We start from the raw sequence: 19,366 nt of genomic DNA on the forward strand, positions 1-19,366 counted from the left end.
CCTAAGGGCACACAGCAAAGAAAGGTCAGATCAAAATGAAACTGGACGCGTAGCAAAGCAGGGCCCACACCTCAACACCGTGGTATCTGTGGTATTGGTGTGCTGTCTGGGTGCACACCCTTCCAGCTCCACCACCTGTAGCAAGCACAACATCTTTCTCACACTGGCTCAACTTCACACCTGGTGCTCTTCTTGGTGGATAATCCTTACATCTTCAACATCCTGAGGTCTCGTTAAAATCTGGCTTCACTTTCAAATTTTATGCAGTGGCCTCTGGGACTTCCTTGCAGGGAATCTGACCCTGAAAAGCATTTCCTGAACCCAGAAGCTTTCCAGAACCTTGGCTCAAGCCTACATGGTCCTATGACTCTCATAGTTTACATGCGGCAAACAGATTCAATAGGGATGTTACCAGCATGGTTCATGACCCTTTGAAGCTCTGATATCAGCTGATGACATAGTCTGGCCCACTGCTACCACAGCTGTGCTAACTAACCTCTGTGCACTTTGGTGACGCAGCTAGAAAAAAATGTTTCCCTGGTCAGATGTTTTGAGCTGAGAACCCCCAGTGGCAGTCTCAGTTCAATCTCTTTTCCTTCAAATGAATCCGAATTTTTTAAAGCTAGAGTTTTCAACAAATAAGGCTTAGCCCTCAGACCACATTTCCTATTGGCTCCGTGCAAAGCACATCTCTGTTTAATGGTGCAGATCTCTTGAACACGGAGACACCTGTTGACATCCACTATGTCTACAACTTCAACTGCATTCATGTTCCTTCCCTCGGTAAGCTGCACATTTCAACATCTTACTGCTTTGAATTTTCATTATAAATCTCTATAAATGCAAGGAGCAGTAACTATGGCACAACCTGAATGTTTTCAGATTATTTGCAGTATAATAAAACAAATGCCTTCTTGTCCCATTCCCAACAGATTCCTCATTCCTATTTGAAATCTTGTGAGACAGAACCATGCTGGTAACATTTATGCTGGGATTCTGGTCTTCCGCATGTACACGAGAATGGCCCGTTAGCTCCTTCTGTAGCACTCTAGATCTTCTCTAACCTCCAGACCCAAAATATCCCAATCCTTCCCACAAGGCACTTAGTTCTAAAGACCTACAAACCACGTGCTTAGGTTTATTACAGCAATGACCCCACTTCTGGTACCAATTTCTATTAACCTTTTTCCTTTCTGTGGCAAAATATACATAAAAAACAACTTAAAGGAAGGTGTTGTCTGAGCACACAGCGTGGTGGTGTAGCTGCCAGGGCTGGGGCAGGTGCAGTGGTGAAAGCAGTTCTATTTGTTACAGGAGGAACTCGAGGTAACAGGTCGCATTGCATCCATAGTCAGGGAACAGAGAAAGTCGGGTGCTGGGGCCCAGCACACACATTCAGAGTAGACTTTGGCTTCCTGCTAAACCTCTCTAGAACACCTGCACAGAGACATTGACCAGTGCTTCCTAGGTGATTCCAACTCCAAACAATTTGGCAATGAAGATCAACCATCACATATTGACTCAGAGTCCTTAACATCTCTAGGGGTTAAAAGTCATAGCCAACCTATCTGTGATCACACAACTAATAAGTGGTAGAGTGAAGTTTCAAACCTGGGAAGCTGGTTTAATCCAGATTTAGGTTTAATCACTGTGTTTGGACAATGCCAGATGTACGTGGCGTGTGAGCCTCAAGCAGGCAACAGGCACATGTGGAGGCTAGAAACTGAGGCAAGAGAGGTTGGTTATGTGAAGCCGATTTTTCTCTGCCCTCCACAAACACCATCTTCCCCCAGGCCTCTGGCTCTTCCTGCCTAATTAAGCACCTGATTTTTCACCAAATGTCACTCCCTGATGATTAATTGCCCTGGGTTCCTCATCTCTCACGCAACTTCCACTTATTGTGTTTATAAGAACTGCCTGGCCTGGATAGAAGAGAAGCTGGGACTCTGGAGCGTGCAATCGGGGTCACTGGAGGAATACAGCACAGATTAGATGAGGAAAAGGGAGGGGTGGCCTGCAAGTCACCAACACAGGAGGTCACAGCTGCTGGAGAAAATAAAGGACCAACGAGGCTGAGCATCTCTTTCAAGGTCACGCAGCATTCTGAACCTCACAGAAGTCATTCCTTCCCTGCTCTTCTGACCATTTCAGAATCTACAAGAACCAGTCTGTCTCTCATCTGTTGTCCTTCACATCTAGAGCCTGGGCTGTTCCAACTGCTTGAAATAAGGGTGACAGAAGGACAACGGGAGCCATCTTTCCTCTTGACCAAATTGACAAAGGCTGGGGGGCTTTTAGGCCCTAAACCCCACCATGCTAGTTGGCCTCAACATGCCGGAAGCTACAATGGGATGATGGTCCCTACACTGATGGTCAGTAAACTCTGAAACCCATACTATCCCACTCCCTACCCGCAGACCCAGCTGCACCTTTCCCCAGGATCCTGTGCACATGGCCTCATAAGTCTCTGGATCTGGTTCACAGCCCCAGACTCCAGAAACTCCAAGGCCACCTGGAGGTACCAGGGAGACCCTGGATGTCCCTGAAGTGCAGTAAAGATATTTCAGCCTGGATGCATCTCCTCTAGCTCCTTCCCTGTCAAAATTCCTGTGACTCATCTGCACACTCTCCTAGCTGCCTCTCTCCTTACTCCCTTCAGTAACTGATGAGCTGTTTCCTGTGTGCCACTCACAGCTGTCCCCTGCTCTCTGTTCCCAAGCTACAGCCTGGCCTCAGTGCAGATCCTCTACCCCAGCCACTGGACCCCTACCTGGGTTTCTAACTGCCCTCCTCAACAGAACAAGAATCGACTTCCTAGGCAAGAGGCCTCATGGATAAACACTGCTGTCTCCAATATGGCCATCCTGGGTCAGCTTCAGCGGAGGGAGCTGACATGAGGGCTGAGACCCACACCTGACTCAGGACCCTAGCATCATGCAGAGACAGACACAGATCCACAATGGAGTCAGGTACCAAAGCTAAGGCAAAAGGATGAAGAGAATGCCCAACCCATCCTCACTGGGATGGAAGCAGGGTCAGAAAAGGTTTCCCGAAGGAGATGCCTGTGTCCTGCAGAACACACAGAGGTCATCCAGACAGACGGGCTAGAGGAGCAGGCAGGGGGGGACATATGAAGGCTCAGACAGGAGAACAACATAGACCTGCTGGAAAGTACAGCTTCAAGAAAGCAGGCATGGCTGGACGGAGCAAGGCCAGTCAAGGAGAGCCCAGGGCAGTGGGGAGGTAGGTTTGATTCTGAGACAGAGGAAACCCTGACAGGAATTTGAGCAGAAAAAGACATGGTTGAATCTTGTTTCAGATCCTTTGAGCTGTCTACCTGGGTAGAATTCTGGGTAGAAAAAGACTATTTGACACTGGAAATCTAGTCTCAGTGGCCTTGGGACCAGAGGAGAGACAGGCTGAGACAGTACAGTGCAGTCTTGACTAGAACCAGGCCCTCAGCAAGCACCAGGGCCTCCCCAGACCCAGAACTCTAAGGAAGTTTTGGCACCTTGCTCTGAGTTCTGTCCTTCCCTGGTCCCGTCACAGCACACAGCCTCAGATAAGGGCATGTAACACACACTCCCATGGTGCCTATTTTCTTGGCCACATCTTTTCCAGAGTGTGCACTGCTTGAATGATCCACAAATGCCCACAGACTATAAATAAAGGAACTGAGATGGGGTTCTCCACCACCCTGGGAGAGGCCTGACTATGGCTAGACTCCAGAGCTCTTCCCACTTCCTCCCTGCTATCTTCTGATGCTGAGGGCAGGGGGCAAGGGACTCAACCATCCCCCAAGTCCTGCTGCCCAGACTGAATGCCAATGACTCAGTCTTGGTGCCAAGGTGGTCATGGCCTGCCCCACTGAAGAAAAAGACAGATGGGCCCAGAGCACAGAGAGGAACAGGCGTGGAGTTTATGACAGTTCCGTTCCTTTAACAACTATTTGTTTAATGGAGAGAGAATAGAGGGGGAAAGCGGTGTGGGCAAGGTCAATCCCTGGAAAGGGCCACGTGTGCAGCCCTTTCCACCTCCCGGAGCTCCTGCATCCTTCTGTGTCTCCTCCTTTACTGAGACCTGCCCACACCTGCTCCCTCACTGAACACCATCCTTTTCCAAGCCCTGCTAAGCCCCAGCCCTAACCAATATGCCAACCTCATACTGACTCACTCTCAGCCCTTCTCCACGAATCCCAACTTCTCCCTGGCCCGTTCAACTCCCTGATGCCTTCTCCTTATTGATCCTTATCACCCCCACTGGGCCCTGGCCTCTCGCTGTAGTCCTCATTGAGTCTCTGTCACCCCACCCCACCCCATTCCATGAAGCCTCACTTGTTCTCCATGCCATCAATTGGTTTCCGCCCCTCACTGATCCCCACCCCCACACTCAGCCTCTGTGTCGGTATACATTGATTGTCAGCTTGACAGGGTCTAGAATCACCTTGGAGACAAATCTCTGGGCATGCATGTGAGGTATTTTCTGGACTGGGTTAATTAATATAGGAAGACTTATTCTAAATGTGGGTGGCACATTCTGTGGGCTGGGATCTCATGCTGAATACAAAGAAGAAAGCTAGCTGGGTACAAGTATTTGCTCTTTTCTGCTTACTGATGGTGGATACAGTATGACCCACTGCCTCCTGTTCCTGCTGCCATGCCTTCTCTGCCATGATAGACTATCCCCTTGACTATCTCATCAAAACTCATCTCCTCACTGAGCCCCTCACTGAACCCAATCCCATCATTGAACTGCAAACCCTCACTAAATCCCACTCACTGAACCCAATCCTATCACTGAACTCCATCTCCTACCTAAACTCCATCACCTCACTGAACCCCCTAATTGAACCCCATCATCTCACTGAGCCCCCTTACTGAACCTCATCATCTCACTGAACTCCCTAATTGAACCCTATCATCTCACTGAACCCCCTAACTGAATCCCATCGCTTCACTGAACCCCATAACTGAACCCCATCACCCCATTGAATCCCCTTACTAAACCCCATCACCCCACTGAACCCCCTAACTGAACCCTATCACCTCACTGAACCTCCTAACTGAACCCCATCACCTCACTTAAACTCCTAAAAGAACCCATCATCTCACTGAACCCCCTAACTGAATCCCATCACCTCACTGAGCCCCCTAACTGAACCCCATCACCTCACTGATCCTTCATCTCTTCACTATCCCTCCATCCCTCCCTGAGCCTTACACTAATTTCTATAACTTTTCATCTCTCTCTTGAAAACAAGTTATGATCTAGGCCAGCACCTGGCTCTCCTCCGCCAGAATGAGACTCCAGAAATGGGAATGGACAGTCACTGTGTTCTCCAAGACAAACCAGATGGACAATCAGATTCTGCCATGAGAAAAGACCAGGTTTGCCTTGAGGAAGTGCCCTGCAAATGGTAGCCAAGGCTATGCCCAAGTGCCAGCTGGGAGGCCTAAAGCTCCTACACTTGGCAGTGGGGAGTCTGAGGTTTGGGGATGTCAAGAGGTTAGCCTGGCCGGGGTCTCAGACAGGCTAGGAGATCAGGATGGAGGTCCTCAAGGGGTTCTCTCCTTTCCAGGCCAGAATTCCTGTTGAAGCCAGTAGAATTCAGGGCTGGACCAAGCTCATCATCTTACAAAGGGGAAAACAGAGGCCCGAGAGAAAGCAATAGGATTGTGGTCACAGCGACGATGGACGTCCAAGCGTCCTGCCTGCCAGTCCCAAACTCCTCTGTGGACAGAATCTCCCTGGGGACGCCGTGGCGACCAGCCTCTTTTTGTGAAGCTTGGCTCTTTCTCATCGGCAGGGAAGCCCTTGTGCCTCTCTCCTGAGATGGGTGCTGCTGACCCGCGGGAGACGAGCTGGGAAGGATTAATCTAGGGAGTAAAGAGAACAAGCAGGCCCAGGGAGACACACAGGAGCGCGAGCGCGCGGGCGCGAGCTCCTTAACGGGCATGCATGCCGTGAGCGCCCTCAGAGCCGGCAGAGTGGAACAGGTGGGAGCAGAGCTCCACCCTGCCTCTCCCCAACACCACCTTGGCTCATTTTCTGTCCATCACTTCAGCCTTATCTGCCTTTACGACCCAGCCTCCAGTCACACCTGCTGCTGTTTGCCAGCCAACAGCTGCCAGCAGCCACCCAAAGCTGTTTCCTGCCGGATCACCCCTCCCCCACCTCTGCCCACGTAGCTGCACACAGGCAGGTGCCTCCGCTAGGTCTTGATGGCCACACTTGAGAGAAGCCTGTCCCCAATCCCACCCATTTCACAGAAAAAGAGACTGAGGTCAAAAGAAAACTCATTCCCTCAAGGTCAACCAAGGTTAGTCTTCATCTGGGCTGAGGAGCAGGCAGGCATGTGGCTAGGCTGGAATCCAGGCCTACTGCCTTCCACAAGCCTGCCTCTCACACCTCATTCTGCTGTGGAAACTTGAGAACAAGGCTCATACCAACTACCTTGGGCCCATCAGCCCTAGTGGCGGACCTGAGTGACCCGGACATCAGACACAGGTGTGGGCAGGCAGAACAGATTCGAGAAGAGGGTGCCAGCCTGAGACCCTGCCCTAGGCCTTGCTGGCCTGACTGTGCTCTAAATTCTGTGCTCTGAGAGGCCAATCCCCTGCCCTCTTGCTCTTTCTGCCTTCTGGAATCCCTGGGGTTGTTGTTGTTGTTGTTGTTGTTTCTGTCCCAGTAGGCACTAGCCTCCCATCTTCATGTAGTTCTGGGCTAATTGCATTTCAACATTTGCTTTTAATTGTCTTTTCCAAAGACTTTACTGGATGCTGAACCTGGATGCTGATGCAGGATGTCAGAGCCCTGCCCAGATGCCGGCACTGCAGATACCACCAACTCCCCAAGCAAGGAGGGCCTGGAGCGCCAGAGAGAGAGAGAGACAGAGACAGAGACAGAGAGAGAGACAGAGACAGAGAGAGAGAGACAGAGAGAGAGAGACAGAGACAGAGAGACAGAGAGAGACAGAGAGACAGAGAGAGCACTCCTCAGGAGGCTCCAACCTGCACCTTGAGCCTGCCACTCTGCACATTCTTCCCAACTCCCAGGAATGCTTCCCTCACTGCTGGGAGACGGGCTAATAACAAACAACTCTGGGTGGGAGGACCTGGCTCGGAGAAGAAAAGGAACACACATTACAGCTTTTTTTGGTTTGGTTTGGTTTGGTTTGGTTTGGTTTGGTTTGGTTTGGTTTGGTTTGGTTTGGTTTGGGTTTTGAGACATGGTTTCTCTGTGTAGTATTGGCTGTTCTAAAACCAGGCCTCAAACTCACAGAAATGGTCCTGCTTCTGCCTCCCCAGTGCTGGGGTTAAAGGCAAGTGCCAACACCGCCCGGCAGCTTTTTTTTTATCTTTAAGATTCAGAAGATCTGGCCTAGTGGTGGTATAGCTACTCAAGAGGCTGAGGCAGGAGAAGAAAAAGTGCAAGGCTAGCTTGCTTGGGCCACAGAGTGAACTCCAGGCTAGCCTGGACAACTTAGTGAGACTCTGTCAAGACATAAACGTATAACATGTATACTGAGGCTGTAGCTCAGTAGAGCCCAGCATGCATGAGGCTCTGGGTTCTACTGAGCTACAGATTGCCAGTACTGCTAAGAAGTAGGAAGTGGTTGTGCCTCCAAATGATGATGGAAGTACCACTATTGTCACCATGTCCAAAGCAAAAAACCCCTAGACAGGACCCAGGCTACAGACGACTGCGGCTCTGTTCACTGCTGTCCTCTTAGGGAGATGTTGTAAGCAGAATCTGAAAGGGAAGGTGTGGGTCCTTCCCCAGCCCCCAGCCCTGTGGGGAAGGAAGGGCTCTGTGCTGGTGATAGGGCTACCATCCTAGAACCCAGTGTATCAGGGACCAGAAAGGATCCAGGACCATGAGGCCAGCATCTCCAAACAGACTTCTCCCAGGACTTCTATGATTAAGAGTTGCCAGGGTGGCAGCCCAGGCACTACCAAAAGAGCTGCAGGCTGGACCAAAACAGCCCAGTTTTCTGAAATTGGCTTCACTGCACTGCACCCACGATGCCCTCTGCTCCTCACCCCATGCTCCCCTTGTCTTCAGATAACAAGGATGGCTCACCCAGAGGCTGTCACCTCCCCACCTCCACTGAGAACTGTGTCTTGGGCCCAGCTTGGCCTCACAGCTGCCTCCTCGTGTTCTCTCAATGTATCCTTACTGGGAAAATGAGGCAGCTGAACTCACTGGGCTCAGAGGTATCAGGGGCCATCGGGTGCTGAGCTCTGGGTCCTGATAGCCATAGCAGACCACACACAATCATTTAATCTTCCTAATATCCCCATAAACACCTGTTACCACTGTGTCACCAAAAAGCAAAGTAAAATGGAATCAGGTTACACAGCTAGTACACAGGCAGGAGGTGGGATTTGAACTTAGGTAGTAGAGGTAGAGAAACTTCTAACCTTATGTACAGGAAGTTGTCACTGTGTGTTCCTGAAGCCCAGGTATACTGGGACCCTAAGCTGGAGCCTCACGGGTAATGCTCACGGCCTCCGGGGGTTGGAACTCAGAGACACTGCAGCCCCCTTCCACCCACCCCTCCACCCCACTCTGAGAAGCTACAACCACCTGGAAGAACTCTATGGGAGCTGGACATGGTGGACCACATCTATAATTCTAGTACTTGGGAGGCTGAAGCAGGAGGATCATTGTAAGTTCAAAATTAGCCTGGGCTACACCGTGAAACTTTTGATTTAAAAGAAAAAAAATTCTATGTACAAGACTCCATGAAGAGAGACCCACTCCCACTCGATACATCCCCAACATAGGAGGAGATATTACTTCGCAGGGGCCCCACCCGAGAAAGGAGACTGAAGTTGGGAGTGGACCGGATGATCTTGGAAGGTGCCTCAGCCCTGAGACCTCTTGGCGGTGCCAGAGGGCAAAGGTCAGGCAGAGAATGACTTACCGAACTTTTCCCTCCTGTGGCAGCTCATGAGGGGGGTCCTCACACACCAGCCTGGACTCCCCGTCCAGCAGGTAGGTGTAGACAGTCTCCTAGAACCAAAGATACCTATGAGACCCTGTAGAGAGGCTGTCCAGCCCTTATCTGTTCATGGCAAGGCCATGGGGCCTGGGAGCCAGAGCTTGGCGGTTTGGGAAGGGGTTCTGGGCAGGCAGAGATCCATGAATCTGCTATTTTCCTTACCGGTCACCTCAGTCCAAGGTGTGAGCCAATCACACCCAAACCTTGAACTCCAGCCTGAGGCATTTGGCAAGCCATACTTGGGATGGCATGCAGGGTACACTGGCTTAGGAAGCTCCCTCCTTCCAATACCCCAGTGATCCAAGCCAAGAAACTATAGCCAGGGCACTGTGCCTGTGTTCTGTGGGGCTCTGGAGGGCTTCCCAGAAGAAGCAGCCTTTTAGCTATGACTGGCCCCACTGGGGGTATGGGTGAGGCTCGGAAGTGACCCTCAGAGGTAGGCCAAGCGGCACAGAGAGCAAAGAGCATTTCAGAACTGACAATGGGGTGACGGGGCACAGGACTGAGAGCGAGTGGGGCTGAGGCCGGGGGCCTTAGGAACAGCTGGGAGCAGAGGCAGAAGTTCAGATTTTAGATCAACCGTTGCTCACAGTGAGTCGGAAGCACTGACTGGAAGCTTGTTGGGTCTTCGCTTCAGCAATCTTCCCTCCCTCTCAATTGCAGGCCTTGTCCTAGCAGAAGCTGTTGTCTCACAAAGATCTACTTCCCCACATGGGGACTCTTAGTGGTCCTGGCCAATCCCTGTGATGGTTGGCCGCACTCTTCCGGGAGGCTGGGGAACCTCTCTGCTGAGGGCGGAAGGGAGGGCTTTAGGGGGAGCTGTTGAAGGCTCCTTCTCAGGAAGTGTGGGATCCTCAGCAGACTGAGAAGCCAAACCCCTGCCAGCTGCTTTTGTGGCCTTTGGATATTGCACAGGAGATTCCCTACCATGACCTCCCGTGACACCGAACTGGGTTCAGTTGTCCTGACATGAGGTAGGGGCTACAGGACCAAGGAAGGTAGGAGCAGGCCTCTGGGAAGGCCCAGAGCCCCTTTGGCCCCACTGAGAGGGGTCTAAGCTTGAACTGGGTTTTGTTTATGGTTGATTTGTTCTTGTTTTTGAGACAAGCTCTCTCATGTTGCTCAGGCTTACCTCAGACTCACTGCGTGGCTAAAGCTGGCTGAGGACTGTGACAGTCCTGCTTTGGATCATAAGCGAGAGCCACTATGCCAGCCTCTGAGCCAAAAATCCAGGAACAAAGCCACTTCGTGAGTGCTGCTACCCCTCATCCCTGCCCTGCCCCCTCCTCGTTAACCAATCAGGAGCTCTGGAGGGTTTTGCTTTGGGTTTTTTTGCTTGTTTTATTTTGGTTTGGGTTTTGTTGTTGTTGTTGTTGTTGTTGTTGTTGTTTGGCTCAAACAGGATCAGAGCCTAGCAGGGCACTCAGTGTCCAAAAGTCCATCCTCCCCACACAGAGATGTGGGCGGTCTCAGGGTGGCGGGGGTGGGAGCCACCCTTCACTTCCGCATGTCCGCGCCTTCCACCCTCACACTCAGCCATCCTGGTTAAATTTAGCCGAGTTTACTGGGTAGGAGGGTTGCTTTTCGTTTCATACACATCAGCACCATCTGCACTGGGGCTGCCTGCCACAATGGGTGCTGATGAGGAAGCCAGGTGCTGTGGCTCTGCCACCCTCCTCCCAGGCCCAGTCCTCCCCACAGTCAAGAGGAGGCTCCCCAGGCCTGGGCTCCCCCAGCCCATCGTTGGCCTCTTGAGTACCATCTCACTGCCTCTTGGACCTCAGCTGTCATCTCAGCGCTGGCTTTAGGCTGTAGTTAGCTGGGCACCAAGTCAGTCACTCATGCCCTCCCTTCAAAACACACACACACACACACACACACACACACACACACACACACACACACAGATGCCTCAAGACTTGCGGGGCAGGTCCACAGTCTCTGACTGGCCAGTTTCCCTCACCCTCACCATCCAGATGTTCCTCCACCCCAGGGCAGATGTTGTCTCAGTCACAACCCTCTCTCAAAGGATTTATTTTTGGGTGCCAACACACCACCTACTTCCTACCAATTTCACGCTCAATAAAGCTCAGTCATTAGCCCTCCTCCTGGGCGCTGAACTTCTAGGAGGTTTGGGGAAGACAGAACTGAGGACGGGGAATAGGGGTGCATACATGCCAAGCCCCATTTGTCCCTGTCATGCTGTGTGTCCTTGGTGAAATACCCTCCCTCTCTGGGCCTCTGGAGGTTCATCCATCACTTAGAGCCAGGGACAATAGGCTCAGTGGGGCGGGAAGGCTGCATCCTGAGGTGGTCATGTTTCCTGAGGCCAAATCTGCCTCGGCTGGTGTGCAGAGCAGGGGCGGGGAGGATTGCAGGGGGGCTTAATTTAGACATTTCCTCCTCCAGGAAGTCTTCCGTGCTCCTTATGTTGATGTAAAACCTATTCTTCCAAGTTCCCTGTAGCCCTCCATGTGGCACAGATGTGGCCCTGCTGCTCTGACTCCTGGGAGCTGGTTCATCAGCCTCCTGCTGAAAGAATGAGCCATGGAGATTGGAGGCAGAAGTGCCAAGAGCAAGAGAGGTGCACAACCTCCCAACAAGGCACTCGGGGCTCACGACCTTGGTTACCCCTTGACCATAGCGTTGTGATGGGACAGAGAGAGGCTTAAAGCCTGCTAACTCTCCAGCCCTCTACTTTTAAAAAAAGATCTATTTATTTTATGTATGAGTGCTCTGTCTGCACATATACCTGCACGCCAGACAGAAGAGGGCATCGGACTACATAGATAGCCATAAGCCACCATGTGGTTGCTGGGAATTGAACTCTCAACCTAAGAGAGAGCAGTCATTGCTCTTAACTGCTGAGCCATCTTTCCAGCCCCCAGCCTCCTCCTTTATCCAATACTAGATTCACGCATGAAGAGTGAGTCCTGTAGGGCCTTCAAGATCTGATAACCAGGAAGTTCTTCTTTATGTCTTTCCTCATTCTCTCTTGCTATACATAGGTCTGTCACGGTGAGCTCAGAGTTGGACAAAGGCTGAGAGGGGAGGGCAGGAAGGGAAAACACCTACCACTTTGGGGAGCACGGCTGAGAGGGCATCCTTGGCAGCCTGTCGCAGGCCAGCGATGTCGAGAACAGTGCCTAGGCTCAGCAAAGCATCCTGGAAGAGAAGAAAGAGTATAAATGGTTCTTTCTGCCTGGCGGCCCGGGCAGAGTCCTGGGCCCAGGGACTGTGAGGTGAGACTTAGACACCTGAGCTTAGAGCATCAGACTTCAGCAGTATTAAGGCCAAAGACTGCCCAAGTCCCCTTGCCTTGCATGTGGGGACACTGAGGCTTGGAGACGGGCCAGAGGCATAGCAAAGGCCTCACAGTGAGTTAGGAAGTCAAGCTAAGAGTCTACATAGGTTTCCTGTCCTTAGGAAAGCAGCAACTCTGGCATCTCTATGTTGGAAGAACTGTGGCCATGCCCCGGTTTCAGATGAGTTAGGGCTGGGTAGAAAGCAGCAAGCATGGGGGTTAGGATCAACTGAGCACAAAAGACAGGCACCACGGACGGACGTTCTCCACTGCAGGCAGGGAAGGCAAAGTCAGCCTTGACTGCCTCCTAGCCTTCCCCTAACAGGCCTCGTCCTTGGAGAGCCGGAACTGAGACAACAAAGGTCTCTTCTTCTTGCTCTACTAACTTGGCCGGAGCCACAGGGGATCAAAGAGAAAGGTAACGGAACCGGGAAGCAATGCCAAGGCAGAATGGTGACTCACACCATCCATCCAGCTGTGCTCTCTCCCCAGCCCTTGGAAATCCTTCCTGATGTCTTCCCTTGGGTCTGTGTGGGCCCCATTCCTATGCAAACGATGTTCAGCTGGGCTCCTGGAGGACTCCATAGAATGTATATAGCTGGTAAAGACTAAAATGCTGAAATACCAGAGTTAGAGTCGTAAGTTGTTAGCCCAAATAGAGGGTGTGCAAATTCCTCATTTTTGTAACGTGGTTAAGCCAGCCTCAGTTCCTTGTGTCCCAGATATGAGCAAGATGAGATTTATCCAAATGATATGACCCTTTCACGGTAGGCGTTAGAAAACCAAATCCAGCAATGTGGCTAAGGCTGGATCACACAGGGAGGCTCAGTCTAAAGCTTCTCTGTCACCAACATCACATCCTCGGACACCTCACAATGGAGGATTGAATTCTGTGGTCACTGAATGGGCAGGGGGCTCAAAGGATTTTACAGGAAGCTGGCACCATTCAGTGGGATATTAGGGGCCTCTTCCCTGTACAGCCTTTCTGCAAAGGCTGAGGCCACTAGGTGAGGGGGCGGAGGTACTGGCTCCCCTTCCCCAAGGGTGGGCAAGAATGAGTCAAATGCTACCTGACAGAAAGGCTGCCAAAGACAGTCCTGAGCTGGGGTCGGCGTGAAGCCCGGGGCCCATCCAGGTGTCAGCTCCAAATGCCACTGACAAGTCTCTGGCTACAGTCACACACACACACACACACACACACACACACACACACACACACACTCAGAGGCTCTGTTTTCCCAGTGGGAGGGGCAGTAGCAGGCACTGCCTTCCCTGCCCAGGCCTTGCTTTGGGCTCTCCCACTGTCAGGCTGTACCACACCTTGGTCATGATTGATGTCTATGTACCCTGGGACACTGGAAGTAGTTAATTCCAGACAACACAATCCCCAAGTCTACTTGCTGGCCACCTTCAGGCACTGGTGCTGCCTCTACATAGAGCCCCAAGCCCTTGAAGACACCCAGCCTGCTGTCAGACCCTTCTAGGTTCTCATGGCAACAGCTACTTCCTCATGTAGTACAGACCAGAGACCCCCATATCGCCTGCTCACACAGCATCATCCCACAGAGGGAAGATTCCCATATCCAGAAAATCTCAAAAGAAAAAAATTTTTTTCTTGACCCACACTCTCCAGAATGGAGCTTCAAGGACAAGGTTCCAGGTCTTGATGACCATGGAGACCTATTCCTGCCTGGAGGCAGGAGGATCTCTAAGAGGGACCCAGAGAGGGCCTGACTTTGGTGACATCTGCCATGTGTGTGCTAGGGAAACTGGTGTGCAGCCAATGCAATGGAGCAAGCCTTACACACAAGAGAAATTTCTGAAGCCACAGGCTGCAGTAGCTGTCTCCCCATTTGAAAGATGAAGAAACTGAGGCTCAAAGAAAAACAATGGCCCATCTGTGGTGGGTCACAGATTACCCAAACCTCCACATCTCCCACCCTATCTGAGGATATTCAGCACCCAACTCCCATCTCCCACCCCAAGGGTTTAGAGAAGTCAGTGTGTCCTTTGTTCTGATTGGCCAGCTCCCCAACCTGCCCTTTGCTTTGATTGGTGGATGCCTTGAGCTGTCCTTTATTCCATTTGGTTGCTACTTGTCTGGCCTTTGTTCTGATTGATCAGTTTTCTGTGGCTTTTTAGGCCAAGGGCAGGAAAATGGCGGTGGGGGTTGGGGGGAGGGAGGTAAGATAACCTGGGAAGAGTTGGGGCACCAGCAAGGAGGGATTCTCCATCCTTGGCCGAGTAAGTAGGATGCAGACCAGTGGACTTGAGGCTCTGTGCCTGGCAGCCATCCCTCCATCTGCTTTGGAGTCTGACCTGCCCAAGAATGAGGTGTCTGCTGTGGGAACCACAGAGGGAACCAGCCCACCTCAGACCCGGCACTCAGACGGGCTGCACAGCTCACTGAAATGCCACTTGCACAGATGAGCATCCACCCCCTACCCCACCACCAGGGTCTGGGAGTAACTCAGAATCCTGCCTGGGCACAGGACAGAGCTGCAGCCTTGGGGAGGGAGCAGCTGTGATAGGAAGTGGGGCAATTCCTGAAATGGAGGCACAGTAGGGAGCCCATCACAAACAGGGCTAGCACTCCAGGACTCTCAAAAGATGAGGGAGGGAAAACACAGCCATTTGTACCCACTTGTCTGTCCATTGTTCCCCTCAGGCTCCCCACCATGTGCCACAAATACATGCTGTCAAGTATACACCTTAGCTCACACCTCCATGTAGATGGCTCACATATGCACACACAGGGAAATGCAGCCATACATCCAGTGAATACAGTCAGGACTAATACTTAGGAGTATGCAAACACACACACACACACACACACACACACACACACATACGGGGTGGGGGGCGGTGGGGGCATAGCACCTGTGCACATACACAAGAGCCCTGGCTCAGGGTGGGTGGAAGCAGTCACATTTCCTGTCCTTGCAGCTTTTGTGAACAAATACCAGAGTAAATATCGGTATAACAACCAGGCAATTTCCCAGACCCCAGGGGAGAGCCTGCGGTGTACAGACAAGAGCAATGATTTCCAGTCCTGCCCCAGATTGACGACAGAAGCTCCATGTGGCCTTGAACACACCCCTCTCCTCTTCTGAACCTTGGTTTCCTAAATGTAAAAGGGCCTTTTCACTCTGCTACATCTCCAGTCCTGTGGTTTTATGGTCTAATTTGATGAGGGTGAGTGGGTAGGTGGATAGAGGGGTGAATGGGATGGATGGATGGATGGATGGATGGATGGATGGATGGATGGATGGATGAATGGATGGATGGATGGATGGATGGATGGTTGGATGAAATGAGTGATTAGGAAAATAGGTGGGGGTGGATGGATAGGTGGGTAAATGGATGGGTGAGTAGATGGATGGGTGGGTGGATGGAAGAGTAGATGTATGTATGTATGTATGTATGTATGTATGTACATATGTATGGGTGGGTAGATGGATGGGAAGGTGGATAGGTGGGTGGATGGGTGGGTGGATGGATGGATGGGTAGATGAATGGGTAGATGGATTGATGGGTAGACGGGAGGTTGGTTTGGTGGGTGGGTGGATGGATAAGTGGATGGATGGGTAGATGGGCAAGTAGGTGAAAAATGAGTAGATAGATGACTATGTGGAAAAATGGAGAGATGGTGGGTATGTGAACAGATGAGCAGATGAGAAAAATCAATGGATGGATGACTAGAGCTGTTAGATGGGAGATAGGCAGATAGGTAGGGAAAAGGGAAATGGTGGGTGGGTGGACAAATGCGTGAACAGATAGGAAAATGGACGGGAGGGAGGTGGGTGGGAGGGAGGATTGGTGGCAGGTGAGTGGTAGTCGGTGGACAGAAGGTAGACAGATGGACAGAGCCCTTTTGTTCTCTGCAGCCCCCTTACCTGCTGGTCTCTACCTGCTGCTGTGGGCTGAGACTACCATCAGCACCGCAGACAGCACCATTTCTGTGTGCTGGTCTTTCTGCCTAGGTCCCAGGAAAGGGGACACTGTTGGAACCAGGGTTTCTCTGAAACCTGAAAGGTTGCCAGGTTTCTGAAACCTGGGCCTGAATCATATTTGTGTGTTCAATTGGGGAGGGCAGAGGGTCCAGACTGAATTGCTTCTAACTCCTTCATAAAGCCTAAGAACACATGAATCCAGAAACTTTGGTCTCCTCCCCTTTGGGGACATCCTTAGGGACAGATGGCCTTGAGTCAGGGGTCACTGACAGAAGATGCTGTCTAATTTCACGTCTATAACCATTCATGTCTTTCCCAACTCACAAACCTGCCATCTGATCTCCTGCTGCTGGCATCTGGAGTCCCTACAAGAAAGTAATAACATCGAACTCCACAGTAAGACCCAAACTGTACTCCGGAACCATCCGGGCCGATCAATCTTGCTGCCTCTGTGTCTCCTCCTGGCCTGAGGTTAGGGTCTGTCTTCACAGACTGGAATCTGATATTCTCCTTCAAAGGGAGATTCCTGAGCTCCTCTGCCTGTCTGCCTCTTTCCATGCTCCGGGCCAGGCTCCTCTGGTCCCTCTGAGTGCTTCTCTGCCTCTCCCCATCTCACCCTAGTCGATGTCCATCTGTCACACACTGCTCTCCTGTCTTGCTGCATCGTTTCCACCTCCACATCCTGGCTCTTTCTCTCTCTGGGAAGGTTTCTCCACCCACCCTCCTTCTCTTTCCTGCATAGTCCCCACCCCCACCACTCCTGTCTCTCCTGCCCACTCCTCCCCCAGATCTCCAAGAAATCATCCTGAGAACAGGGAGAAGGAACACCAACAAAGAGAGAGCAGCTGTGAATGGAGGCTCCAGGAAGCGGTCACGGAGGGAAAGCCAGGAGTCTGGAGCAGACCCACCTGCCCATCTTTGTCCCCATCCTCTTGTTCTGGGGAGCAATACACACATTTGCTAATCTTTCCTGGAGAATGGGGAAGTGCATCCATCTCCATTCCCAGTGCATGCCTCCACTAGCCAGAGCTAGGGCGCTTAGCCTAACTATTTAAGAGGACTAATTGAAACTCAGAAAAGGAAAGTCCCCAGCCCAAGCCCAAGCCCAGAACCCCAGTTTTCCTCTCTGGCTCCCCACAGCTGCCCAGACACAAGGCAGAAAACAGAGGAAACAGGAGACGGTGGCTCCTTTCCCTCCCCACCGCCCACGCCTGCCACCTGCCCAAAGAGCTGCCTCTAGCAGACCTGTCACCTGAAAATATGGCAAGAACTGCCTGCGTGTGCTAACACTTGTATCCTCAGACCTCCCCAAAGCAAGACTGAGCTGGGCCAGAAGCTAAAGGAAAGGAAAGAGGCTAGGTGATGTTGGGCAACCCAGATGCCAAGCGAGTCACCTCAGAGGTCAATGCCCTGAGTCACTCTGGCTATGGGGAAGGGAAGGTACCTTCCTCAGGCACCAATTGTGGTTGCAGATGTCCCTCAGTGGTTCCCAAATTTTGGTATGCCCCAGAATCACCTGGAGGGCTGCTGAAATACAAAGTCCCCACCCCCAGAATTTCTGCATCAGCTGGTCCGGGGAGAGGTTGATGAATTTGTACCCCCACCCCCCCAATTTCTAGCTGCTGTTGCTGCTGGCCTGACAGGTGTCTTTCACTCCCCCCACTTTAGAGGCACAGGGGTGTCAAGGCCAGGATGTATGGGAGGTAGATCCTTGCTCCTGTGAGGGTAGCTGTAGGGACAACTGGATGCTACTCCCACGTGGAGAGACTCCACAAGAAAGATCCCCAAGGAGAGGAGACATAAGAGTGAGGAAGGAGAGATGGAGCTGTGGCCATAGTTGAGTTGGTGACAAAGGGGCACGTGGAAGGAGCCACCTGCAGCTCAAGAGCCAAGCACTACAGGAAGGGCCTCCCTTGTCCTCCTTCTTTCTCCCCCTCCCGCCCCCTTTCTTTTGCCCACCACGCCCTCTTCTCCCTTAGCCCACCACCCTTCGAAGACTCTGGCTTCAGTTGTTACTCCAACAGGGCCGCGTCTCCAGCCTCCGAGCCACACTGGAGACACGTGCACTGTAGAATACACCTGCGCCTGTCCTGGCGCCTCCCGGGAGAACCTCCACTGCCTGAGGGGGGCCCTTGGGCCAACTGTTGGCTTCTCTCATCCCACACCATAGCCAGTCCCTCCTGGACCTCCCACTCTATCCTAACCAGGCTGAACATCTAACCCAGGTCCTCGCACTGTACTGACCCCTTTAGAGCCATCCAGGGCCAAGTGTGGTGATGAAGAGTGGGAAGAAGAAGGGTCCGGTGGGAAGGCAGGGGTTGTTAGTCCTCTCAGTCTGACATACTCTCCAGTTTAGATGGGAAGGATTAGGGAAATGGGAAGAGGAGGGAGACAAGAGCCCAGGATCTGAAGGAGGTGATGGCCCTGCCTGGAAGATTTAAGATCATGGGTCAGACTTTGACTTCTCCTCACCCTCCCTGCCTTCAGTTGCTTCCTTCACGTTGTCCCCATAGCCCTCAGATTTCTCACCAGCAAAGCCCAGCTCCCAAGTACATCACCATAGTCTCCTCACAATTACCCAATCATCTTGGTTTCCTGCTGTCTCCTTCCTGTCTCTGGGACCATGAGAGTTGAATTGAGCACAGTGGGGCAGTCACTGGAGACTGTGGTAAGTGGCAGTGACTCAGAGTTGTGCCGGGGGAGATGCCTAGGCATCAAGGAAGCTGAGTACACCCCCCCCACCCAGAGTATACAAGAAAGATGACACCCAAGGGAATCAGTGCCCTGGCAAAGGGTCTCAGTGAGCCAGTTGGCCTCCTGCTCCGGGTCCTATGAGCCTGAATATCTGTGGCCCCACCTCTCATATGGCCTTGAAGGTAGAACCAGAGCTTGACACAGCAAGCCCAGAAGCCTCCAAAAGTCAGACATAATGCCCCACTCAGGAGAAAGGAATGTCGAGTGACTGGCTGCGAGTGTCAGGAAGGGACATATGCTAAAGGAAATGATGGCCAAAGAAATGGTGGGACAAGAGTGGGCGGGTGAGAGAGCCAGTGACAGGCTGCTCACAGGGGACCCTCGGGACACCACCTTGCCACCCTGAGC

The 19,366-nt window shown here is 52.0% G+C and overlaps 1 protein-coding gene across 3 annotated transcripts in view; it reads right to left on the reverse strand.

The window, feature by feature from the left end:
• The window catches only part of Pde2a (phosphodiesterase 2A), a 62,369-nt gene that overhangs the window by 19,505 nt on the left and 23,498 nt on the right, over positions 1 to 19,366 (reverse strand). For 2 of the 3 annotated variants that reach the window (XM_052157125.1, XM_052157132.1), the window contains 2 exons: positions 12,083 to 12,172; positions 8,930 to 9,018 (listed from right to left, as the gene is read on the reverse strand). In XM_052157125.1, coding sequence (XP_052013085.1) covers positions 8,930 to 9,018; positions 12,083 to 12,172 — 179 coding nt within the window. Of the gene's footprint in view, positions 1 to 8,929; positions 9,019 to 12,082; positions 12,173 to 12,773; positions 12,843 to 19,366 lie in introns of those variants that run through there. The other variant, XM_052157115.1, reaches the window with a different exon arrangement.

Source organism: Apodemus sylvaticus, chromosome 1 (genome assembly GCF_947179515.1).
Source record: "Apodemus sylvaticus chromosome 1, mApoSyl1.1, whole genome shotgun sequence".
NCBI classification, from domain to species: domain Eukaryota; kingdom Metazoa; phylum Chordata; class Mammalia; order Rodentia; family Muridae; genus Apodemus; species Apodemus sylvaticus.